At 47.2% G+C, this 24,600-nt stretch overlaps 4 protein-coding genes across 7 annotated transcripts in view; 3 read left to right on the forward strand and 1 right to left on the reverse strand.

The window, feature by feature from the left end:
* Zswim5 (zinc finger SWIM-type containing 5) overlaps nucleotides 1-4,047 on the forward strand; it is a 185,993-nt gene extending 181,946 nt beyond the window's left edge. Inside the window, exon 14 of the mRNA XM_046418776.2 lies at nucleotides 409-4,047. Within this exon, the coding sequence (XP_046274732.1) occupies nucleotides 409-1,271 (863 nt within the window). The 3' untranslated portion in view covers nucleotides 1,272-4,047. The remainder of the gene's footprint in view (nucleotides 1-408) is intronic.
* A 57-nt stretch (nucleotides 4,048-4,104) lies between these two features.
* Nucleotides 4,105-7,548, reverse strand: Urod (uroporphyrinogen decarboxylase). Of its 2 annotated transcripts, XM_046469023.2 has the most exons (10): nucleotides 7,410-7,548; nucleotides 6,719-6,831; nucleotides 6,545-6,624; nucleotides 6,410-6,472; nucleotides 5,837-6,034; nucleotides 5,563-5,724; nucleotides 5,073-5,210; nucleotides 4,809-4,909; nucleotides 4,641-4,707; nucleotides 4,105-4,338 (listed from the first exon to the last, which is right to left on the reverse strand). In XM_046469023.2, the coding sequence occupies exons 1-10, from the start codon at nucleotides 7,427-7,429 to the stop codon at nucleotides 4,177-4,179; spliced, it is 1,104 nt and encodes a 367-aa protein (XP_046324979.1). In that variant the 5' UTR covers nucleotides 7,430-7,548; the 3' UTR covers nucleotides 4,105-4,176. The 2 variants fall into 2 exon arrangements, with proteins under 2 accessions (XP_046324979.1, XP_046324980.1); XM_046469024.2 differs by lacking the exon at nucleotides 6,410-6,472.
* Nucleotides 7,549-8,597: 1,049 nt separating this feature from the next.
* Hectd3 (HECT domain E3 ubiquitin protein ligase 3) lies at nucleotides 8,598-16,247 on the forward strand. Its single transcript, XM_046469205.2, has 21 exons — nucleotides 8,598-9,037; nucleotides 9,215-9,375; nucleotides 9,640-9,732; nucleotides 9,811-9,946; nucleotides 10,228-10,343; nucleotides 10,430-10,543; nucleotides 10,692-10,774; nucleotides 11,274-11,439; nucleotides 11,638-11,719; nucleotides 12,301-12,483; nucleotides 12,626-12,678; nucleotides 12,842-12,906; nucleotides 13,064-13,167; nucleotides 13,440-13,559; nucleotides 13,677-13,766; nucleotides 14,004-14,210; nucleotides 14,416-14,545; nucleotides 14,644-14,718; nucleotides 14,826-14,907; nucleotides 15,027-15,098; nucleotides 15,237-16,247. The coding sequence occupies exons 1-21, from the start codon at nucleotides 8,669-8,671 to the stop codon at nucleotides 15,319-15,321; spliced, it is 2,586 nt and encodes an 861-aa protein (XP_046325161.1). The 5' UTR covers nucleotides 8,598-8,668; the 3' UTR covers nucleotides 15,322-16,247.
* Nucleotides 16,248-24,109: 7,862 nt separating this feature from the next.
* The window catches only part of Eif2b3 (eukaryotic translation initiation factor 2B subunit gamma), a 106,637-nt gene continuing 106,146 nt past the window's right edge, over nucleotides 24,110-24,600 (forward strand). Inside the window, exon 1 of one of the 3 annotated variants that reach the window (XM_046468879.2) lies at nucleotides 24,110-24,232. The gene's annotated coding sequence lies outside the window, so the exon portion shown is untranslated. The remainder of the gene's footprint in view (nucleotides 24,233-24,600) is intronic. The other 2 variants (XM_046468880.2, XM_046468876.2) reach the window with 2 other exon arrangements.

The following is a 24,600-nucleotide window of genomic DNA, read 5'->3' on the forward strand; positions in this document are numbered from 1 at the left end:
TTCAGACAACTTGGAGGCTTGGGATACCTTCTAGAGCCCAAAGCACCAGCACAAGAGTTTTACCTCCAGAGGCCCCACTTTAGGTAGAAACCCCAGGTGGACCTGCAACCCCTGCCTTGAGGCTTGCAAACCACAGGCTCTGTTGTTCTATCCATGGGAGGGGCTAAGAGCCTTGCAGAGACCTTTAACCCTCTGACCTGGGCAAGGAAGGGGTGGGAAGAGACCCCAAACAGGGTCTGGCCATCTGGGATGTTCCCCTTGCCCTGGTTTGCCTCAGATCATCTCAAGGCTGCTGTGGAGGAGGGAGAACTCATCTCTGCAGGCCAAGTTCAGACCCCAAATGGTAATCTGGGCAGACCTGCATCAGGACCTGGATGGCCACTGCTGAGCTCAGGCTCTCCCTGACAGGTGTGCGGGCCCTGGTGAGCATCTTGCAGAGCTGGTATACACTCTTCACCCCCACCGAGGCTACTAGTATTGTAGCTGCTACAGCTGTATCCCATACCACTATCCTGCGTCTCAGTCTTGATTACCCACAGCGGGAGGAACTGGCTAGTTGTGCTCGCACACTGGCCCTGCAGTGTGCTATGAAGGATCCACAGAGCTGTGCCCTGTCAGCCCTCACACTCTGTGAGAAAGACCACATCGCCTTTGAGGCAGCCTACCAGATTGCCATTGATGCTGCCGCTGGTGGTATGACCCATTCACAGCTGTTCACCATTGCCCGCTACATGGAGCTCCGTGGCTATCCGCTACGTGCCTTCAAGCTGGCCTCACTGGCCATGAGCCATCTTAACCTGGCCTATAACCAGGACACCCACCCGGCCATTAATGATGTGCTCTGGGCTTGTGCCCTCAGCCACTCGCTGGGCAAGAATGAGTTGGCAGCCCTCATCCCCCTAGTGGTGAAGAGTGTGCATTGTGCCACTGTGCTTTCAGACATCCTGCGGCGCTGCACAGTGACTGCACCTGGCCTGGCTGGCATCCCAGGCCGCCGCAGCTCTGGAAAGCTCATGTCAACTGACAAAGCTCCATTGCGCCAGCTGCTGGATGCCACCATCAATGCCTATATCAACACTACACACTCACGCCTGACACACATCAGCCCTCGCCACTATGGAGAGTTCATTGAGTTTCTGAGCAAGGCTCGGGAGACTTTCCTGCTGCCGCAGGATGGCCACTTGCAATTTGCTCAGTTCATTGACAACCTCAAACAGATTTACAAAGGCAAGAAGAAGCTGATGCTGCTGGTTCGAGAGCGCTTTGGCTGAGAAAGCAGATAGCTTACTTCCAGGGCAGCCTGGGCATCCAGGTACCATCAAGTCAGGCCAAGGACACTGAAGCATTTGTCTACCCTGGGAGGACTCTGAGCACCTATGGCTGAGGCCAAAGGACCACAGGGCTAAGATTAGAAAGAGTCCAACTCTAGCCAATTTTTATGCCTTGGCAAACTTCTCACTACAGCCCACTGTTCCTGGAGGAGCTGGGCCCTGCAGATTGATCAGAAATCCCACAACATGCCACCTCACGCCCCTATATCCTGCGTGTCCTGGGCATTGGCCCTATCTCCCTTGGCAAACACAGACACTGTTCCGTCTCAGGGATTGCTTAACCAGAGAAACAGAAGCATTTATGGTACTGTAAATATTATAGTATATGTGTTGCCAATAATTGTAAAGTTGTAACTATTTATAATTCTGGTTCTGATTTGATGGGCACTTAAAGTAGCTGTGGGTGGGAGGATAGGCTTGTTTTCTGAGGAGACTCACAACCATTTCTCAGGTTTCCCTTGCAGAGTGTATGCTGTTAGCAATGGACAAGTAGGGGTGGCAGGGAGAAAAATGGCCAATTAAAATGAATCCCAAGCTTGTCTATGCAGAAACCCCAGCCTGTAAACAGGGCATCTGTAGTCCAGTGGTGGGTGAGGGAGAGGCCAATACTGGACTTAAGACTCTTGCTATGAGGACACTGAACTCTTGATCCTGCCTCACACAACCTCTCCAGGAGCCTGCTGGACACCTCAGTAACAAGTGCAGGGAGAAAGTGAAGGTCTGGGAAGCCATTTGAGCTCATAATATTCATCTACTCTGGTCACCTTTATGTTAGAGAGTATCTGGTTTCATCTCTAATTTGTGTATGTGATACATGTGTGCGTTGGACTGTGGGTTTGTGTGTTCACTGTTTCATTTGTGCATGTGTGAAAATACATAACTAAGTGTACTCATGTTTGCATGATTAGTATATGTGTGTATCTGGGCACATGAGTACAAGTTATAAATGACTGTGTCTGTGTGTGTATGCCTGCTGTTCATGGATCTGTGTGTCTTTATAAGTGTAACTGAGATATTTCTACATGGGTATGTCTGTATTCATGTTGGAAGATCTGCATGAATGTGTCCCTTCTTTTTCTGCCAGATCTCTCTTCCCCCTTCCTCTCAATCTCTCTCAACAACTGAACATTTGTTCCCATCTCTATGCACCTCCCTTCACCATTCTTTCTTGACAAACAAGCTTCTAAGCACCAGTGTCCCCTCTGTTCTAAGATTGGCTGCTTCAGCTCTACAATTCTCATCCATACGTGCTTTCTCCCCCTGCCTTTCTACCTCAAGCTTCCTCTGCCTGCTTTTGTCATAGTCCCAGCGGTCACTGATTTGGAGATTAAGGCTGGTATCCCTTGGCCTTTCCCTTTTCCATCAAGTGGGCAACCCTTATCTTAGCCCTAACTGACTTCCACAGTGTATCATGTTCCTGCTACCTTCCTGACCCTGGAGTTCAACCTGGAGTTATTATAGGAGGTAGCAAGAGCATTCAGAAGAGTCAATTGGATACCAGTGTCTTGGGTGTTTACTGTTTTTTGTGTCTTAGTTCTTGAGTTGGGATGGGGTTTGATAGGGAATGGGTGATATAGCTAGAGTGTGAACCAAGAACCTGTCTGCTTTATTTTCCTCTTGGAAAACTGTTTGTCATCTTTTTTATTCCAAACTGACCAGAAAGTTGTATTTGCTGTTTGTGGCTACTAAAGTCTTGCCCTCCAGCGAAGGGCCCCTACAACATCTCAGCCCAATGGGTTGGTAAACAAGAGAAGCCACTTCCATTTCTGTATCACGATTGCCCTTTTTTAGCAAGTGTGTGAATTCACAGTGCTTTTCTATGAATAAATCATGAATCACAGAAAAGATCATTTTTCTAAAAGTAGAACTTGTGTTCTCTCAATAAATGAGGCCCTTCTCTGCTTCTGCATTGCTCTAGCTGGGACAAGGAACTGTTTGGACCTAACAGGGATGTAGAAAATGACAGATGAAGAATTTCCTGCCACACAAGACTCCTCTACAGAGTTCACAAGCACCTCAGAAGCTTGTCCTCAAAGGTGTCACCATGATGGGCAGGATCCCAAGATCCTGAGAAAATTAAAGGGTTTGCTCAGAAAATAATACAAAGCAACACTTTAGTGCCAGAGGGCCTTGTAGCTTCAGAGGCCTTCTTGCCTTGGTGTTGGCCTATTCTAAGGCTTAAATCCCAAACAGCTTAGCTTTGAGTCTTTGTCTTCCCCATCATTTAGTGTCAAAGCTGAGGGTTCCTTAGCTTCTCCCTCCTTACCTAGATTGCATCTTTCTTTCTTTCTAGGACTCCCTGAAGTGTTTTAGGCACTTCTGTGCCTCTCTTTGATCAGTATTCCCCTTCTTCCCCAGACACAAAGCCTATTAATTTGGGCTTTGTATGCTGTGGGTAACCCATCCCTTTCTATGCAGTGTCATAGTCCCAACTTCTAGGAAGCTTTACCCAACTCCTTGAAGTTGTGGGACTTGGATATATGAAGGCATAATGGTAGTGAGAACCCTAACTTTAAGTGCAATAGTCCATGTTCACTGATAACTGAGCCTTGAGACTTGTGGGAGGGGATACAGGGGAGGCTCCAGGGAAGGAAAGAACTGAAGATTAGAGCACAATCTCTCATAAGCAAAACCACATGCTAGGGGTGGGGTTGTAGCTCAGTGATAGAGCTAGTTATATGTGAGGCACTGGGTTTGATTCTCAACACCACATATAAATAAAGGTCCACTGAAAACTAAAAAAAAAAAAAAATAAAATAAAAAAACCACATACTAGACTTCAATTATGGAACTTTATTTTCCAGAAAACAATCATCCATATACTTAAGAGAAGAGGTATATATGCTTAATTCTGTCGAAGTAGACGTGAATGTCTGTGCACAGCATCCACAAAGGCCCCTACGTGTTCTGGGTCCATGTCAGGGTAAAGCCCATGGCCTAGGTTGGCAATGTAGCGTTTTGGCCCAAAGTCATCAAGCATCTGCTGCACCAATCGCCCAATCTCCTCCTGGGGGACCGAAAATAGGGAGATCTATAAGCCTCTGTCCTCCCTATGCCTAATAGTAACATACACACGTAGGCATGCTTTTACTTGGTGTTATTTTATCATTTAATCAATAAAATTTATCAGATATTGTATATGGGCCAGACACTAAGAAAAAACAAATGAACAACAGCAAAAATTCTTGCCTTTCACAGGCTTACGTTGTATGTATGGAGTAGAGAAGAGAGACAAATACATCAGACACATAATCACATAGCCATATCAGAGAGACAAACTTGTGCACCCATAGAGGCCCTGATTATTACCTCAGATGCATACAGGGCACAGGGGTCCAGATTGCCCTGCAGGGTCACCGACTTCCCCACACGTTCCCTAGAGGCAGAACCAGGAACACATTCTGGTGACTGCATACTTGGCAGCTTCCCACCGGCAACCCCTGCCTTAATCTCAAAGGTCCAACCTCTATCACTCACCGGGCTTTCTTTGGGGCCACTGTCCAGTCAAGCCCAACCACCTCATAGCCAGCCTGGGCCAGCTCCTCCAGGGCAAAATGCCCATCCTTAGCAAAGATGATCTGGAGGAAAAAGCGGATGTGAGATTACACTTAGGGCCTTGCTGTGCCCACTAACCTTTCTTGGATGCACTTCTGCTGCCCTCCTGTGGTCACTTCAGTCCATGCAAGACTTACCCTGAATACTCCACAGACCCACCTTTATTCAACCTATCCCAATCCTCACCATGGGCACAGGTGCCAGGCCTGCCTCCTGCAGCCTGGCTTTTACTCGCTTGGCCACATCACGGATATAGGGCAGTGCAAACTTGTTGAAGAGCTGTGGGCCAAGATGCCCTGCATGGGACTCAAAGAGCTGTAATGCCTATAGTTACAGGGTGGTGAAGAAAAATAAGAAAAAAAAAAAAAAAAAGAAATACCTCAGGTTCCATATACAGAATGTGCATCATTTTCCTAGGTGACTAAGCCCTGATACTGCCTGAGCCTATAAACCCAGTTCCAGTCAAAAAGTTTGCCTTCTCCAGATCCCAATGCTAGCTTTGATTTTCACTCAAGAGTATTAAGCCCCCACCCTCACCCCAGGGTCAGGGTGGGCTTGGCTGCTCTAGCCAGATCAAGGCCAATATAAGATCCCTGCCCTCTCCAGTTCAGGAGACTATTGTTTTTTATTCTTATAGTCCAAACCCCAGCCTATTTGTCTCCCCCTCAGGACTCACCTGGGCACCAGCAGCTACTTGTCCTACTAGATATGGGACCAGAGCATCAGTGAGGATGCGAAGCAGCTGGTGACTGGCCTGAGGTCTTTGGTAGAGCCAGCGCTTGGACTGAGCCATAGTACTTGAGCTGCCACCCTCAACCATGTATGTCATCAGGGTCCACTGCAGAAGGATACAAAGATGTCACAATGCAGAAGCCACACTGACACTTCCTTCCCTGTCTACACCAGATATGCCAGAGTCATACCCCAATCCCCTGCTTTTCCCATATTACCGGGGCACCAGCAAAGCCAATCAGTGGCACACGCCCAGCCAGCTGTTGTCGGGTAAGTGTGATAGCTTGGAACACATAGCCCAGCTCAGAGGTCACTACTTCTGGATCCCGTAGACGTTCTAGATCCCGCTCTTCTCTTAATGGCTCTGGGAAGCTGGGTCCTTTGCCAGGTACCATGGTCACCTCCATGCCCAATGCCTGGAGGGGGATAAAACAACTGGATCCCAGCCAGGTGCAGCAAAGTATACCTGTAATTCCAAAGACTTGGGAGGCTGAGATAGGAGGATCACAAGTTCAAGGCCAGCCTCAGCAATTTAGTGAGGCTCTCAGCAGCTTATTGAGACCTTGTCTCAAAAAGTCTGTTCTGTTCAGCCCATACCAATAGGAAAGGAAATGGAGAATAAAACTCAGCTAAACTCATCTCTTTCAGTCTTAATTTTTCCCTCTATCCAGCTATGATATGTACTTATCTTGAATCTTGGCAGGACTAATAAGATTTCCAAGGAATCCTTTTCTTCCTTTCTCTTTTTTTTTTTTTTTTTACACATTTCAGAATCGGGTTTAAGTGGGTACCTGGGGTACAACAAGGATGTCGGAGAAGATGATGGCAGCATCCAGAGGGAACCGACGCAGTGGCTGTAGGGAATGGAAACGAGTTGCTAGGTGGCAAGCTGTAGGCATAAATACCTCCCTCTGTGGACCCCTCACCTGCAAAGTCAGTTCACAACAGGCCTCAGGAGAGCGACAGGTGCTGAAAAAGTCCTGGGTAGCCCTGGTTTCCCTAAATTCTGCCGAGAGAAGGAAGACAGACCTCAACTTTCAGGCCTCCAGAATCCTCCGCTGTCTCCCCAGTTATCTAGAATTCTGGGCCCTGACCCTGACCTGGTAAGTAGCGGCCTGCCTGCCGCATGCACCAAACAGGAGTGTAGTCTGTTTCCTCTCCCCAGGCTGCTCGAAGGAACGTGTCATTCTTCAGCTCCGGAAAATTCTGAGATCTAGTGATCAGATGGGGTTGGGGGAAGGAATCAATACGCTAAGCCGGTGGATGGTGAAAGCAAGGGTTCTTAAAGTCGATTCAATCGGGCACTGCTATCTACCTCCTCCAGACCAGCTAGCAAACTGTGGCTCCCCGCGCATTAGGCCTCCTCTCTGCCTATCAGGTGGTACACAGACTCAAGGGCCCGCGCTGGGGCCGCTTTCCTACACGTACTCCCAGCCCTCCCAAGCTCTAAAAGCCCAGTAAGAATAGTTTTGAGGGAAATGGTCACTAGACTAATGAATCTCCAGGCTGGGAAATAGTCAAAAAAGGAGCAGAATAGATGGTCCCAGAATAGAGATCCTAGTTAGAAGTTCTGGGGCATCCCCTAAGAGAATGTCTGGAGGACGCAGTCCATAAAACGGTCCCTGAAATGAAGGTCTCAGAAATCCCATAGTTGGGAGCATTCGGGATCCCAGCGACAGGAGTCCACAATGGGAGAACTGCAGGAATATGAGGGTATAGGGACAGATAACTGAGTTGGAAAATTCAGATCCCAAGTCTCGCTAGCCACCCCGCTTGCAGCATAGAACTCACCCCAAACCGTTCGCTTCCATGGTAAACTCTCAGTAACTGCGCGCAGAATCAACACACACATGAATTTGAGCCGGCCCCCAGTCCAAGCTCCGCCCCTTCCTGAAGTAAACCAAGGGGTTCGCCATGTTGAAAACCACGTGATTGGGCTCCACTGACAGCTCTAGGGCTGCCCCGGCTGCTGCCTGGAGGACCCCAATCACTTTCACCGTAAAGTCCATTGTAGCGACGCAACAACAAAAGCCCAAAAGAACTCCATTGAAACTACTTTTTCAGGTAGGGTGAGGAATTTGTTCTCATGTGATGACCTCTAAGGTTAGCGCGCTGAGCAACACAGCCCCTGCTTTTAAGAACAAACTGCTCTTCCAGTCTGATGGGGAAACGGAAATTGGCAATCATATTATTATTATTATTATTATTATTATTTTAATATTTATTGTTTAGTTTTTTCGGCGGACACAACATCTTTATTTGTATGTGGTGTTGAGGATCGATCCAGGGCCGCACGCATGCCAGGCGAGCGCGCTACCGCTTGAGCCACATCCCCAGCCCCTGTCAATCATATTAAATAGAAAATGACTGTAAATATCCTGGGATTAGGAGTTGCAATCGATCCGGAATGACTTAAGCCTCCTGTCAGTGGTCAGGGAAGGCACCATTCTCCCAAATATGTTAATTACACCACCCAGGCGCATGCCTGTAATTCCAGCGGCTCAGGAGGCTGAGGCAGGAAGATTGAGAGCTCAAAACCAGCCTCAGCAATTTAGTGAGGCACTTATCAAGTTAGATCCTGTCTCTAAATAAAATATGTAAAAGGTCTGGGGATGTGGCTCAATGGTTGAGCACCTCTGGGTTCAATCCTCAGTACAAAAAAAAAGAAAGAAAGAAAGAAAGAAAGAAAGCTGGGTGGGGAGAAAGGCTATTGTAATGATACAGGATAGATAGGGTAGTGACTTGAACTAGGGTAGGAGCATTGGAGATAAAATGATAGTAGCGATAGGAATGGAGAGAGGGAAATTGGTCAGGTAGAAACCACTAATCTTGGGTCTGGCTGGCTGGGTGGGAGGACACAGATGTACGTGTAATTGCATTGACCATCAGAGTACTCAGGATTATACAGCAAAAGTGTAGGATGCGCTTAGTCTAGAACATACGGCGAAGGTTGGCAGAAGGCGGAGCAGGGCGTGGTGGGAAGCTCTGCTGTGGTCGCGGCTGGTGCTCCCAGGGCAGAATTACTCCTGGTGTCCCTCAGCTAGTTCGCCATGGCAGGCCCTGGCCCGGGCGCGGCGCTAGAGTCCCCAAGGCAGCTGCTGGGTCGCGTGCGCTTCTTGGCGGAGGCAGCACGGAGCCTCCGCGCCGGGCGACCGCTGCCGGCAGCGCTGGCTTTCGTGCCGCGAGAGGTGCTGTACAAGCTTTACAAGGACCCGGCAGGACCGTCGCGCGTGATGCTGCCGGTGTGGGAGGCAGAGGGCCTAGGGCTGCGTGTGGGTGCCTCGGGCCCAGCCCCTGGAACCGCCTCTGGGCCCCTTCGTGCAGCCCGAGACAGCATCGAACTTCGGCGCGGCGCCTGTGTGCGCACCACGGGCGAGGAGCTATGCAACGGCCATGGTCTCTGGGTAAAACTGACCAAGGTAAGCTCTGGCCTACCCGAGGCTCCTCCAAAGATCTCCGCGTCCAGAAACGTCTCCGTTCCCCTTTCCTGCCCTATATTGAGCTGGCACTGTATTCGGCGCCCTTTACCCTGGGCTGGGCAGGGCGAGCAGCTGAGCAGTTCCCTGATGGCTGTCCCCATCTGGCGGTCCCTGCAGGAGCAGCTGGCGGAACACCTGGGTGACTGCGGACTAGACGAAGGCTGGCTGCTGGTATGCCGCCCAGCGGAGGGCGGGGCCCGCCTTGTACCCATCGACACTCCTGACCACCTCCAGCGGCAGCAGCAGCTCTTTGGCGTGGACTACCGACCAGTGCTCAGGTCCTGCACTTGAAGGGGCAGGGCTTGCTATAGGATATCGGGCAATGAGGGGCTGGGACCACCAACACATCCAGGGTGGGGATTGGCGGGGGAGGATTTTGAAATGGAGGTAACATTAAGAGCAGAAAGGAACAGGACCTGAGGGAGTTGGCATAGAGCTATGGAGGCAAGGAGCTAGAGCTCTGGAGAAGGTTCCAGATCCTGCTGGTGATATCCTGCTGTCCACTCATGCCTTCCCACCCACCCTCAACTGTGTGCCCACAGATGGGAACAGGTGGTGGACCTGACATACTCACATCGCCTCGGATCAAGGCCTCAACCAGCGGAGGCATACACAGAAGCTGTACAAAGGCTACTGTGAGTGAGCTGTACCAGATGGGGAGGAGGGAGCTCCAAGTCTGGGCCCAGCCTAATTAGGGGCTTGGGGTTGCTTAGCTATGTGCCCCCAACATGGACCTACGAGTGCGACGAGGACCTGATCCACTTCTTGTATGACCACCTGGGCAAGGAGGATGAGAACCTGGGTAGCGTGAAGCAGTATGTGGAGAGCATAGACGTGTCCTCCTACACGGTGGGTGCTGGGACTCCTCCCTCTTGAGGCAAAATATAGTCGCATCCCTCAAGGTTAGATCCAGATTTCCCACCTCCAAACCAGGGCCACACTCAGTCCAGCTCCCCATCTTGGAAGTCCTATAGGAACCCCTAGACTCCCTCCTACCTTACCCTAATCATACCTTTACCCCATATCAGTTGCCCTTTTAGCCCATCTTCACTATGCTTTCTGTCTTCTGCTCCCTGTCCCAAAGCAGAAGTGAGGGTAACAGCTGACCCCACCACTCTGTCTCTCCTTAGGAGGAATTCAATGTGTCCTGCCTGACGGACAGCAATGCGGATACTTACTGGGAGAGTGATGGGTCCCAGTGCCAGCACTGGGTACGGCTTACTATGAAGAAGGGCACCATTGTCAAGTGAGTAGGCTCTGAGCAGACCTGGGTTGGGTGACTCATGTGCCTGTGGGTGCATAGAGACTCAGTGCACACTCTGACCCCTTTAGGAAGCTGCTACTCACAGTGGATACCACAGATGACAATTTTATGCCTAAGCGAGTGGTAGTCTATGGGGGCGAAGGGGACAACCTGAAGAAGTTGAGTGACGTGAGCATTGACGAGTGAGCAGGCCGGCCTGGGGTAGGAGGTGGGATGTGATTCTAGCAATGAGACCATCCAGCTTGGATGCTTAAACTTGGGTGGGATCCCAGCAATCCCTAAAGGCCTGAGGCATCGACTGTCTGAAGTGCCTCACACCCATCTCCTCAGGACCCTGATTGGGGATGTCTGCGTCTTGGAGGACATGACAGTCCACTTGCCAATCATCGAGATCCGCATTGTGGAGTGCCGAGGTGGGTCTAAAGACTATAAGGGAAAGGGACTGGGGAACAATATTGACCAAATTATATCATTATATCATGTATATGTACAAATATGTTACAAATCCCACTATTATGTATAATTATAATGCACCAATTTTTTTTAAAATGTGTAAAAAAAAAAAGGAAAAGGAGCCCCTGGGTCTTGATATGGGCAAGCGAAGATGATGAGATGATGGCTGGACTAACTCCAGGATTTGAAGGTGTGGGGCCAGAGCCAAGCTAGAGGTGTCATATAAACCTATGGCCTTAAAACCATAGGAGTGGTTGGACTCACCTAGAAGAGAAGTTGAGACATTCAAGCATGCCAGCATTATAGAGGTGCTAGCAAAGAACCAGGTGATAGAATAGGATCCCTAAGGTTCCAAGTCATAGGATGACAAAAGGCTGAGCATTAAGGAGCCATTCCCTGATCTCAGGGCCAAGAAGACAGCAAATTCAGTAAATGAACTCACCCTGATCCCTTGCCCAGATGATGGCATCGATGTTCGTCTTCGAGGGGTCAAGATCAAGTCATCAAGACAGCGGGAACTAGGGTTGAATGCAGACCTCTTCCAGCCAGCCAGTCTGGTGCGATATCCACGCCTAGAAGGCACTGATCCAGAAGTACTGTACCGTAGAGCTGTCCTCCTGCAGAGGTGACTGGTCCTGGGCCTGCAGGCCATTCCCTTCCCCCTTCTTTCAGCTTTGTGTGTCTGTGTGGATCAGGCCTCAGTTCTGCTCTAAAAGTCAGAGTAGCTCCTGACCCTACCTTCAGTCCCAATGTATGGAGAGTTGGGGAGTCTTACATCTATGCCAAACTCTTTAGCTGCCATTATCTTTATCCACCATCCCAGATTCATCAAGATCCTAGACAGTGTCCTGCACCACCTGGTGCCTGCATGGGACCACACACTGGGCACCTTCAGTGAGATTAAGGTGAGCTTGGTCAGTGGGCTCTCCTTTCCTGCTCTTATAGATTTCATTCTTCAACAGAGTTCCTAAGACCTACTGTAGGGAACCAAGAAGAAAGGCAGACACGAAAGATCAAAATTTAATGTTTGGGGGGATTTTCCCAGATGAGCATACAGAATGCACATGGGCTGGGGAGAAGAGGTGACAGCAGGGGCAGGGCAACTTGTGTGAAATGTGTGCACTAGCTACCAGCAGCTCCATATGACTCAAGAAAAGTATGCAGGTAGGTGTGAGGATGACGTGGGGATAAGGCTGGTAGGGGCTGGGCAGGAAGCAGGACCTAGCAGGTGAGGGCTCTGAGGGCCAGGCTATGAAGCAGGGACTTTGTCCCAGTCTATGGAGTCATTGGAAAAGTTTTAATTAAGGTAAAGACAATGTCAGATTTTTTGTTTTAGAAAGCTCCCCCTGGAGGCAAGGACAGGGAATGGACTGGGCTTGGAATGGAATGGAATGGTGAAATTGAGACCAGGGATAGAGGAAGTTTCCAGAGCCTGGAGAGAAGCTAACTGTCCATTGATCCTGTTCTGGCCACCTCTCCTCTTCAGCAAGTGAAGCAGTTCCTACTGCTGTCACGCCAGCGACCCAGCCTGGTGGCCCAGTGCTTGCGTGACTCAGAGAGCAGCAAGCCCAGCTTCATGCCACGCCTATACATTAACCGTCGCCTTGCCATGGAACATCGTGCCTGCCCCTCTCGGGACCCTGCCTGCAAGAATGCAGTCTTTACCCAGGTCTGGACCACCTAGGGTTAGACTGAGGGAAGCTCAGTAAAAGGCCTATGGGCCCAAGCCTAGAGGGGCCTGAGCAAAGTCTTTGGGCAAGAAAGGACCAGGCCTTGACACAGACAACTCCCTCCCCTTTCCCTCCCCCCAGGTTTATGAAGGCCTCAAACCCTCTGACAAGTATGAAAAGCCCCTGGACTACAGGTATGGCATGAGGGTAAGGGACTTGGTCAGGGAACTGTGCACACATACACCCGCACACTGTTCCTGACACCCCTCACCATCACCACTCTGTAGCTCTTTTGCTGTCTCATGTCTGGCTGCTGAATCATAACCCAGTATAATAGAGATCTACCCCTACTTATAGATGGCCCATGCGCTATGACCAGTGGTGGGAGTGTAAATTCATTGCTGAAGGCATCATTGACCAAGGTAAGGCCTTGCAAAAGGAAGACAGGGGTCCGGCTTGTTGCCTTATTAGAGTTGTAGAGGCTTCTGGGGTCACCAGCTAATAAAGATAGGAAGCCTGCTTATAAACATATTCTAAGGACTGGGCTCTTGTGCCCGCTGAGAACATCTGTCATTTCAGGGGGTGGTTTCCGAGACAGCCTGGCAGATATGTCAGAAGAGCTGTGCCCTAGCTCTGCTGACACCCCTGTGCCTCTGCCCTTCTTTGTGCGCACAGCCAACCAGGTAATCTCCCACCCCCATAACCTCCACTCCCCCAGGTTTCTACCATTCCATCTCTGCAAACCTCTCAGGTGCCAGAATGAGCTAGAGAGAATAGAAGAGGGACTGAGCTACCCAGGAATGCCTTTGGGCAGACAGGGAAAGGAGAAGCTTTTGTACATTCAGAAGGGTCATACAGGGATCCCAAAGAGATTTTGGGGGAACTCTTTAAGGTGTTTAGGGCAATAAAGTGGGCTCCATTGCCTGCCATGCTGACAGCTCTATCTCTGGGGCAGGGCAACGGCACTGGTGAGGCCCGGGACATGTATGTACCCAATCCTTCCTGCCGAGATTTTGCCAAGTATGAGTGGATCGGACAACTGATGGGGGCTGCCCTTCGGGGTAAGGAGTTCCTGGTGAGTAGCCTGATCCACAGCACTATCAGATCAGCCTAGGTCCCTGGAAGGAAAAGCCAACAAACCTGTACAGCTCAAGGTGAGAAGACAAACTATAGTGAGTGTTTGTATACACAGGTCCTGGCTCTGCCTGGTTTTGTGTGGAAGCAGCTCTCTGGTGAGGAGGTGAGCTGGAGCAAGGACTTCCCAGCTGTGGACTCAGTGCTGGTGAGTAGGGACTAGACCAATGCCATTTCCTGCAGGATGTCTTCCTCAGCTTTCAAGGCTGGTTAGGCATTGTCTCCAGGCTTCCACAGCCTTGTACTGGCCCCCTCACTCCCAATTGCCTGTCTGGGGATTGCCTTGCCAGGCTGCCTCTCTACTTCCCTGTGAGCATCTTGAAGAAAGAACAGAGACTGCCTCCCTAATGAAGTACTGATCTCCCTGCTTCTCCCCAACTCCCAGGTGAAGCTCCTGGAAGTGATGGAGGGAATGGACAAGGAGACATTTGAGTTCAAGTTTGGGAAGGAGCTAACATTTACCACCGTCTTGAGTGACCAACAGGTGGTAGAACTGATCCCTGGGGGCACAGGCATCATAGTGGGATACGAGGACCGTTGTCGTTTCATCCAACTGGTGCAGAAGGCACGGCTAGAGGAGAGCAAGGAGCAGGTAGCAGCCAGGCACAACTACCCTCAGCCCCAGCCTCAAATACCCCAAACCCTTCCTGATAGGCCACTAGGACCAATCCTAAGAACTTTGGCCCCCACCATAACTCTGCCCCACACTCCTACTGATCAGAGGGGTAAAGAGATGCCCCCAAAGGAAGCTAAGAGTTGTGCCTTCTCTCCCAGCTAGGCCTTTCTCTCCTCCCCAGGTGGCGGCCATGCAGGCAGGTCTGCTGAAGGTGGTGCCGCAGGCTGTATTGGACTTGTTGACCTGGCAAGAGTTGGAGAAGAAGGTGTGTGGGGACCCAGAGGTCACTGTGGATGCTCTACGCAAGCTCAGTGAGTTCTAGATGCTGGAGCAGTGAAGCTCAGGGGATGGAGCTTAAGGACTAGACAGGGTGAAACCTAAGAATGAATTCTGACATTATCCCCTCCAGCTCGATTTGAGGACTTCGAGCCATCTGACACGCGGGTGCAGTATTTTTGGGAGGCGCTGAACAATTTCACCAATGGTCAGTGGAGGAGGGCAGAGTGATGCTTGTACTGGGACTCTGCTTATGGGATTCAGAAACAGGGTAGAAGCTGTAGAACCTCCCTCATTTCCTTCTCCTCCATCCAGAGGACCGGAGCCGCTTCCTGCGTTTTGTGACAGGCCGCAGCCGCCTGCCAGCACGGATCTACATCTACCCAGACAAGCTGGGGTGAGTGCAAGTACAGCAGAGAGAGCCGGAGGTGCCCACCCTACACACACACACACACACACACATACACTCACGTGCCCCTGCAAATCTCCTAATCTGTGGTCCCTCAACACCCCCAGATATGAGACCACAGATGCGCTGCCTGAGTCTTCCACCTGCTCTAGCACCCTCTTCCTACCACACTATGTCAGGTGGGTTTTCCTAGGCTCCAGCCTGGGGTGGCATCCTTGGTATGGGAGGACTTCTGGCAGTGAAATGCACAAACTGGAGCCCACTTGCCCTTGGGAGTGGTGGAGGGGCCCGACTGAGCCCTGCCTTACTCCCCACAGCGCCAAAGTATGCGAGGAGAAGCTCCGCTATGCCGCCTACAACTGTGTGGCCATCGACACTGACATGAGCCCCTGGGAGGAGTGAGGCATCCCTGCTCAGGCCCCATTGCCCTCACCTAGGAGAGCACACCTACCCTTTCCAGTCTGGGTCCATGCTCCTGGTGAGAGCTGCCATGTTCCGGAAATCTTCAGTGAGCCCTGCTCATGTGTGGGGTTGGAGCAGGGGCGGTGACTTGACACTGGTGGTCCACCCCCGCAGAAACACAAGCCCTACTGGGCTGGGGCTTGCTTCCTGAGGTACTTAGCCTCTGTGAGAGGGACTCTTCCACAAGCCCAGCACAAGCTGCCAGGCCTGAGCTACTTGAAGGGGGCCACCCAGCTCCCCACCCCATGGATTTTGCTTCCATTTTCAATTCCACCTATTTTTTTTTCCTTTTCTGGTTTCAGCCATGGCTCAATTTTTTAAAAACTTTAGAGGATGGTGTATGCCCCTCCCCAAGCAAAGAACCAAGGATGTATAGAAAATAATAGTCATCCTCTTTGGTCACCTATCCCAACAATAAAGCCAGGCTGATCATCTTCTCCCTCACATACTGGTCTTTTCCTCCTCACCCTCCATACCAGAGGTGAGATTTGTCCTTGCTCCAACCCAGTCTCAACTGACAAAAGTGCCACTGCCTTTCCTGGTTCAGAACCTACATCCACTCAGCAGCATTAAATCTTGACCACCACCTCATATTCATCACTTCTGTATCACCTCCAGCCTGAGTCCCCATCTGCTATTTTATCCCCAAGATTTTGCACAGGTTAAAGACCAGTTATGTCCTCTCTGAAATTTCAATAGTACCCCTTTACCCTACTCTAAAATGAAGTCTAGACTTTAAACTTGCTCCTAGGGCTATGCACGCCCCTGTCTAGCCCTCCCTCCCTTGAGGGCCTCCGTGATACTCCTTCAAAAGAAGGGCTTGCACATGGGAAAATAGAATAAACAGATGAATTCATTTCTTCAAATGTGTTCTTGGAGCTCAAAGTCTGTTTATTGGGCTGTGTGCTAGGCTCATGGAGTACCTGGAAGATTGCTATGTCCTGGAAAAGCCTTCCTCAGGTAATCCCCTACTGGTAGCCAAGGAAATACATGCCTAGTTGGAGTGATGGGGCTTCTCAGTGACAGACATTACATCTGGAATGGATGGGGTAGGGAAATAAGGGCCCAGGAGTGTGTTGGGTGGCACTGCTGGCCTGGCATCTTCTAAGATAGTTGTAGTGATTTGGAAGTCCATTCTGGAACCAAGTAGGGAGAAGAATGTCACATCAAAGAACAAATCCTTGGGATGACTGACAAACCAGCCAGTTGAGGATTTTGACAAACATGAAAGTAGCAACATCACTGCCAACTCTCACCTGCCTCCTGTATGCACCAAGGTGCAGAGACCCAGTGTGGGCACAGCATCCCACCGGGGGGCAGTCACAACCCTCAAGCACCATCCCTGGGACCCAGTGATCTGAGATAATACATTGTGAGACTGTGAGGAGGCAGTTTTCCCAGAGAAGAGTCCTGTTCTCTCACCTCTTTCCCACATTGTCCTCTAGGGCTCACTCTAACACTGCTTGGGCTAAGAAATTTCTCCCCCACGCTGTGGCACGAGCACCACTCCAGTGTGCTAGAATAAGGCCTGAGCCTAACACCGGTTTAGCCTCCCGAACAGGCCCCATTCTGCCCCTCCTCATCCCTGTGCTTTGGGTGGTTTACAGGAAAAGACATGTCCACATACACACACCTTCCTCCAGGGAGCTAAAGAGGCAGGAACCTGAGAGGCCACCACTCCCATCCAGTTCTGCTCCTACCAGCAAGCTCTGCCTCTTCACCTTCTCTGCCCTCTGGGAAGGGCCTGGTCTGCAGGCTCATGCCAGGTTTGAGGTAAGGGTAGTCCATTTCTGTACCTGGTACTAGCCACATGTCCTTGGTCCCTCTTTTAGTCACACTATTTTGTAGTATGTTTTTCATTTAATCATTCATTCATTCATTCCTCCCACAAACCAGCATGGAGCACTGATGTTGGGCACCACAGTAGATGCAATGAATAAAACAGGTGGCTCAAGTAATGATTATTTTTACCTTTATGAATTTAAAAACTTATTGATTCAACAAAGAATCATGTAAACAGCATTTAGTAACACTTGGGTAAGAGCTACAAAGAGCAAGTAAAGATACCAGTACTGTTAGAGAACACAGTAAGATAGTTAATTTGAGTATTTATTGATTTTGTTATATTTTTCTTATATTTGTAACAATTTTTGCATAGTATTAAATAAAAGTTTGGTAGTCACTCTTGGTGCAAAGCACTGTGCTAAATGCTATACATATGTTATCATGTCAACTACTTTAATCTCCTCAACAACTCTATGAAGTTACTAGGATTACTATAATCTTTTCCAGATGACAAAACTGGAACAAAGAGAAATTAAGTAGCCCCGGGGAGAAGTAGTAAGTGATGAAGCTAGGATTTGGATGGTAGTCTGCCAGTCCCAAAGCTGCAAACCTGAAAACTTGTTTGTTTTGGTTTTGTTGGGACTGAAACCAGAAGCACTTAACCACTGAGTCACATCCCCAGTGCTTTTTATTTTTTATTTTGAGACAGTGTCTCATTAAGTTGCTTAGGGCCTTGCTCAATTGCTGAGGCTGGCCTTGAACTTGCAATCCTCCTGCCTCAGCCTCACAAATCGCTAAAATTTTGTCTTTATGAAAAAAAAAAGTATATATTGGGTTAGATCCTCAGCACCACATAAAGATAAATAAATAAAGGTATTATGTCCAACTATAACTAAAAAAAATAAATATTTTTTTAAAAAAGAGAGTATTTCTTTCCATAAAAAATTTAAAGATAAATAAATAAAAATTAAATTAAAATATTTTTAGCTGTAGATGGACACAATACCTTTATTTTGTTTATTTAGTTTTTTTATGTGGTGCTGGAGATCAAACCCAATGCCTCATGCATGCTAGGCAAGCACTCTACCACTGAGTCACAACCCCAGCCCCTGATAGGACAGGTTTTCAGACCTATACTTCACCATTTTTATTGATGTCAACTGTTTCGTTTGCTTCTAAATTTATTTAATAGAAAGTTATAGAAAGATTTAAATGAAACACAAATCCCAAATTTCAACAATACCTATAAAACTCCAAAAACCTTACAAGTGTCAATAAGGTTTTCTCCATGTTCATCATTTTCATATTCCCAAAGTACTATAATAGTGAATTAAAAGTTGCTTTTGCAAGAAGTACTGACACTTCATTTGTATTTGTTGGTGCCTTATGATTAATTAAAAGAAAGAGAAAGTTTGGCGCTTTTGCCTTCTTTTTATGTATTTGTTCCCTTTGCCTTAAATCTTGGGTCAGATTCTTGCTAACTGCACTTAAGCATGTTAGTAATTTAAGAAGTATTTATCAAAAAACTGGTATACAAGTTTGATTAGCTCTATTTTTACGTAACCTATCTGGTCCCCTTTTGAGACCAAAGACATCAAGATAAGAGTAATGTATTTCAAGATTTGCAGAGACATTCAACTGCCAGCTTTTATAAGGTTCTATTCCAGACTACTGGTGTGGCACCTACATAAGATCCCAGTCATTGCCTGACACCTTCCTGCAATAGCAAGCTTGCAGGTTGCTCCCCTAAGCAAAAGCAATTGTCTCATGGGAACCAAATTTCCCCTTTTGAGGACTACAGATCTGGTGGGTAAACATCCTGAGCAGCAAATTAATTTGCTTTCTCAAGCAGTAAGGACTTCTTCGGAGCTGTCTTGCAGAACCAAAACTGAGACAATGATGAACCAGACCATAGTTTGACCAAGACTGTTTAATTCTGGATACCTTTTGCCCCCTGCCCCATTCTTCCTCTGTTTAAACCTAAAGCTCAGTCTCTGGTGGTTTACACAAAAGATTCAGAACCCGAGTTTCACAAGTTTCACGGTCAGGATGAAATGGAAGCTGTGGTCCGCATCACCAAGAGAAAGGTGGATGGGTATCTGATGCCTATGGAGGGGACCACTTCCCTCCCCTAGGGGGGAGATGAAGATGGTTATGAAGAAGAGGAGGACAAGAAGAGCAGCCAGAAGATGACAATTCAAAGACTGAAAACCTGAGCCTAATGACCCCCCAAATTGGTGTTCCATGAAGAAAAGAGCTAGTTCAATTTGGAACTCAAGAAATCACAACATGTACTTTCCCTTGAGACAGTCATCTTACATTGGCATGCAACTAAGTGTTCATGCTCCCAGTGACTTGGGAGACTGAGGCAGGAGGATCACAAGTTCAAGACCAGCCTCAGCAACTTATCGAGGCCCTAAGCAACTTAGGGAGACCCTGTTTCAACATAAAAAATTAAAAATGCTGTGGATATGGCTCAGTGGCTAATGGCCCCTGGATTGATCCTCAGTATCCACCCACCAAAAATGTTCATGCGTACTTCTCATGTGATCACACACAATGTTAAAGAGTTTTGTACTCAAGGAGCAAAGGGGGCAAGATTTAATAAAACTCCTCATTAAAAAAAAAGACCCTAAAGCTCATGTTAGCATCCTGAAGAGAGGGCTGATAAGCTTGATCTCACTTTGCCTTCCCAATACAGCCATATTAATTTAAGTTCCTTTCCTGCTTTTCCCAATTTTTCCACTTAGTTTTTGGGGTAAATGGCTAGACCTGATTTATTGGGAACCCCCCAGAATCAGAACTTTGGCAACAAACAGCATTTATCACCTTTTAATATATTGTCAGTTTATTCATTTATTACTTAACCTTCTTTACTACTTATCCTGCCCAGGGCTTGGAATGTAGCTCAGTGGTACAGTACCAAGTGCAAGGCCCTTGGTGCAGAGGCAAAAAAAAAAAGTACATTTATCCTGCCTATCTCTGCAAGAACATAAGCTCCAAAAAGGCTGGATCTTTCTTTTCTTCAAAAATGTATCCCAGGAGCCTGCACTGTCCTTGTAAAGGAGACTGGAGGCAGGGAGTAATTCCAAACAGGCACTGATAATTAGGCAAGGAACAAACAGTTGTTAATGAATAAAGCTACCATGGTTCCAAAACTATACTTTCTGATTTAAAAGCAAGGGAAATGAGCCATCTGAAAAGTTATTTTTTTTACACTCTGTTTTTCATCAAATGTTTAATTATGTCAAGTTATTGTTTTAAATAAAGGTGTGTGTGGGGGGGAAATCACTGAATTGATTAAATTAAACAATGTAGCATCATTTGCTCTCTAACTTATTATTACTGGTTTAGGCATTGGTGGGACTTATATACAAAAATAAAATGCAAGTATTTTAGGACCTGCAATTGACTGCCAAAGTAGTTTCTTTTTTTTTTTTTTTTTATCTTTCACTCAGCACTATAAAAACAATAATTCCCAGCCCCACTGACAAGTCCACAGCCAAATGGAATAGATGAATATTATGATGTGGCCAGAAATTCCCAAAGAGATCTTTAGCAGACTGTGGGAAGAATAGTCGTGAGCCAAGGCCCAACTTTTGAAAGGTTTCTTTTGTCTCCCACAGTTCAGAGAGTTTGCTCTTCTTTTTGGTGGGAGGGGTACCAGGGATTGAACCCAGTGGTGCACAAGACTGAGTTATATCCCCAGCCCTTTTTATTTTTAATTTTGAGTCTTACTGAGGATTGCCCAGGCTGACCTCAAATTTGCCAGCCTCATCATCCCAACTAGTTGGACTACAGGTGTGCACCTTTATGCCCAGCAAGTTTACCCTTCTTAACCTAATTCCCACCCCTTGGGGAAAAAATGAGAAATAATCACTGTGAACAGAAAACAAATATTATAGGAAGTAGCCTGTATTTAATAAGCATTTATTAAGTACTTCCTGTGAACTTAAAGAATAATAAATAATGAGCATGAGGCTAGTCATGAGGAACAATAATAGGAATTGATTTAGAAGGACTTCAAAAGAGATGACAGTGTGGGCTTTCAGCCCAGTTTTCCCACCATCAAAAGGGAGGTTAAAGGAAAATTTAGGAGAAAATTTCAGTTAATTCAAGATTATTGACTTAGCACATCCCAGTTCCTGAGCTAGGTCTGTGGATCAAAAAAGACACTGCCCTTATCCTCAAAAGACTTCCAGTGTGATAGAGCGAACATGAAAAAGGTGATAATAATTATTTATGGTAAGTGCCATAATGTTAGTACTAGAAGCAGTGGGAGCCAGGAAGAAAGAACTCTAATACAGCAGTTCTTAAAGTGTCCTCCACAAACCCTTGGGGATCTCCAAGTCCTTTCAGGGCATGTGCTGGGTCAAAACTATTTTCATCATAATGCTGGAACATTTTTGTCCCTTTGCCATCTTATTGGTATTTGCATTGGTAGTGCAAAAGCAGTTGTGGGTAAAATTACTGATTTTTTATATTTAGCATGAATCAAAGAGAGACACCAAAACTGACTCAATGTCATTGCATTATTTACTGCCACATACTTGTAATAAAAATAAAAAACAATAAAGCAAAGTCAGTTTTACTTAAGAGGGTCTTTCGCGAAGAAATAAAATAATTTCTATTAAATCTTGGCCCTTGAATATATATCTTTTTAATACTTTTGTGGTGAAATGGGAAGCATGCATTTAATACTTCTGTGCATACAAAAGAAATATGATAGTTTCAGGAGAAGCTCTTGTGTGACTGAGTTGCGATTTTAATGGCTGCTTTTTTCATACAACATAATGACATATTTGTCACTATGGCTGACAATTTATCAAAATAAAATGAGCTAGTCATTTCAAAGAAAACCACTAACAGTGTTTGTTGCCAATGCTAATATCTGAGCTTTCAAGAGAAAATTAGAATTTTAGAAAATTGTATCTCGCATCAGAAGCTTGCCAGCTTTCAATGTTTAAGAACTTTTCTGATGAGATTGATGGTGATATTAACAAATGTGATTCTTTTTTAAAAAAAAATTTAAAATCAATTGTTGATTGACCTTTATTTATTTACTTATGTGTGGTGCTGAGAATCAAACCCAGTGCCCCACACATGCTAGGCAAGCACTCCACCATTGAGCCACGACCCCAGCCCAAATGTGATTCTTTTATATCATGTAAATGAGTCATCTTTGGTAAGATCTGCATAACTCAGGGAACCAATATTTTACAAATGATCAGTATGCCAAGTTGTAAACCATGCATTTGTAAAATGTCCATTCAAAGTGCAGGTATTTTAATGTAACAAGAATACAGAATATTAATTTATGTGTAATTTCAGATTTTATTTGCAACTAACCTTTAACAAACTACCACTTATAAAGTTTTGGTGTAGTATAGCATACATACACAAAAAGGGCTATTAAATATTAAAACCTTTTTTTTCCACCTCTGTATCTGTGTGAGGTCAGATTTTCACTCTTCAACCAAAACAATATATCACAGTTGAAGAGAGCATCTAGCTGTTTCCTTTTCTTCTAATATTTTTTTTAGTTGTAGATGGACACAACATCTTCATTCACTTATTTATTTTTATGTAGTGCTGAGGATTGAACCCAGGGTCTTGCACATGGGAGGGAAGCACTATACCGCTGAGCCACAACCCCAACCCCACCTTTATTTTTTTAAAGCTAGTTTTTTAGTTGTTGATGGACTTTTATTTTATTTACTTTATTTATATGTGGTGCTGAGAATTGAACCCAGTGCCACACACATGCTAGGCAAGTGCTCTACCACTGAGCTACAACCCCAGCCCAGTCGCCTTTATTTTTATTACAGAAATCAGACTATTCCTCCTAACTGGCAGGAAACTAAAGCAATTTAGGGTTTAAGAGACATATAAGAAGAAAAAAAAAAAAAAAGACGACTTCCAAAGATTAGGACAAATTGCAGGAATTGTGGAGAGACCAGCCCTTGTTCAGGTTATCTACTGTAGCTTAACAAACCACCTCAACAATTATCTTATTATTATTATTTCTCACAATTGTGGAAGTTTCTAGACTTAGGCCTTTGATGTCTCTCAGTCAATTGCAGCCCCTTAAGTGGTCTCCTTACTTGCTTCCAGGGAGTTTATTGTCAATACAACCACCAGAGTTATCTTTTAAAACCCTGTCATATTTCTCTGCTCAACAATCTGTTAGCTTCCTAACTCACTCACAGCAAAATTCATTACCCTCAAAATAACCCACAATCCCCAAAGGATCTGGATTCTCCACCTTCTTCCCACTACCTTTCTCACCTCTTCTATAGCCATGCTCTCTCCCCCCTCATTGGACTCCTTGCTGTTTTTTGAACAAGCAATCTGTCTCCGGGCCTTTGCACTTACCTGATTCGACTCTCTTTAAATTATTGTTCAGTGGCACGTTCTCAGTGAGGCCTTCACAGACTCCCTCCCTCGCTATTTTGATGACTAAATCTGGCGAGAGTGGGAAAGAGCCGTCTCACACTTAGAAGTCTTGTGGATCCCTGCCCTTTAGGGAATTAGGTGCCCCCCTCTCCCACCCACACACTGGCTAACCAAAAACTGCAGCATCCAATGAACTCTTTTTTCAGAGTAGCAGTGCGAGCCAGGTCCTAGAATGGAAACTCGTTGAGGAAAGAGGCTGTCACCTGTTTCATCTGGGTTCTTGGAATCCTGCTCTGGGAGGGGCATTCAGTAGACACTGGTGATTACTGAATGGACGCAAGGGCAGCGTTGACGAAGTCCTACACCTCTAGCACTGGATAGAAAACTCTCTGGTAGCCCAATCTCCACTGGTCCCTCCCCCTTTTCTTTTCTCCCCTTCCTTCCCCCGCCGCGAGCGCTTTCCCGGCCTAATCTATTGCTCGGCGCTCGTCTCTTCTGCGTGGGTCTGCCCAAGCGTCCCATCGAGCTGCTCGATCATTGCGCGCCTGCGCTTTTGGGCTGTCAGTCAGAGGCAGCGTGGGGATCTCTGGGAGCGGTTGCGACGTGCTGGGAGCTGAGGTAAAGCCGTGGCTTCTGTCCTGAGGGGCCGCGCACGAGCTGGCTGAGCCGGGTGAGCCTCGCGGTGGGGGCTGGAGACCCCCTTTCATCAGGGACTCGCCGAGCTGGGTCGAGATGGAACCAAAAGGGCAGACGGGGGTAATGAGCCCTGAAGTCCCTAGCGCGAGTCCCTGCTCCACACGGCCACGGAGCCCAGTGTCCAAACTAGAAGGGAGGTTGGGGAGCATTCGAGCCAACTATTTCGAGCAGCAGATGGAGAAACTGAATTTCGGGGTAGGGGAGTTCACACTGAGCGAGCACCAGACCTGGGACCAGACGCCCTGAGCACCATGCCCGAACTTTTTCCACCTGAGTCCTTCATTTATTCAGCCTATCTTTAGTTGTTTGGGTGCAGAGCAGTGAAATACAAGGAGATACAAG

Source organism: Marmota monax, unplaced genomic scaffold, assembly GCF_021218885.2.
Source record: "Marmota monax isolate L192 unplaced genomic scaffold, Marmota_monax_Labrador192_F-V1.1 WCK01_AAM20220418_F8-fsc00008, whole genome shotgun sequence".
Lineage (NCBI taxonomy): Eukaryota > Metazoa > Chordata > Mammalia > Rodentia > Sciuridae > Marmota > Marmota monax.

Excerpts from the sequence above, each read along its gene's own strand:
- Hectd3 (XM_046469205.2), top strand. The coding sequence starts at position 8,669 with ATGGCAGGCCCTGGCCCGGGCGCGGCGCTAGAGTCCCCAAGGCAGCTG. Across the intron at positions 10,544-10,691 it reads AGTGACGTGAGCATTGACGA|GACCCTGATTGGGGATGTCT; the intron begins GTGAGCAGGCCG and ends CCATCTCCTCAG. Across the intron at positions 13,560-13,676 it reads TTCGGGGTAAGGAGTTCCTG|GTCCTGGCTCTGCCTGGTTT; the intron begins GTGAGTAGCCTG and ends TTGTATACACAG.
- Urod (XM_046469023.2), bottom strand. The coding sequence starts at position 7,429 with ATGGAAGCGAACGGTTTGGG. Across the intron at positions 5,725-5,836 it reads TTGGCTTTGCTGGTGCCCCG|TGGACCCTGATGACATACAT; the intron begins GTAATATGGGAA and ends ATCCTTCTGCAG. Across the intron at positions 4,339-4,640 it reads GTGCCCTGTATGCATCTGAG|GAGGAGATTGGGCGATTGGT; the intron begins GTAATAATCAGG and ends TCGGTCCCCCAG.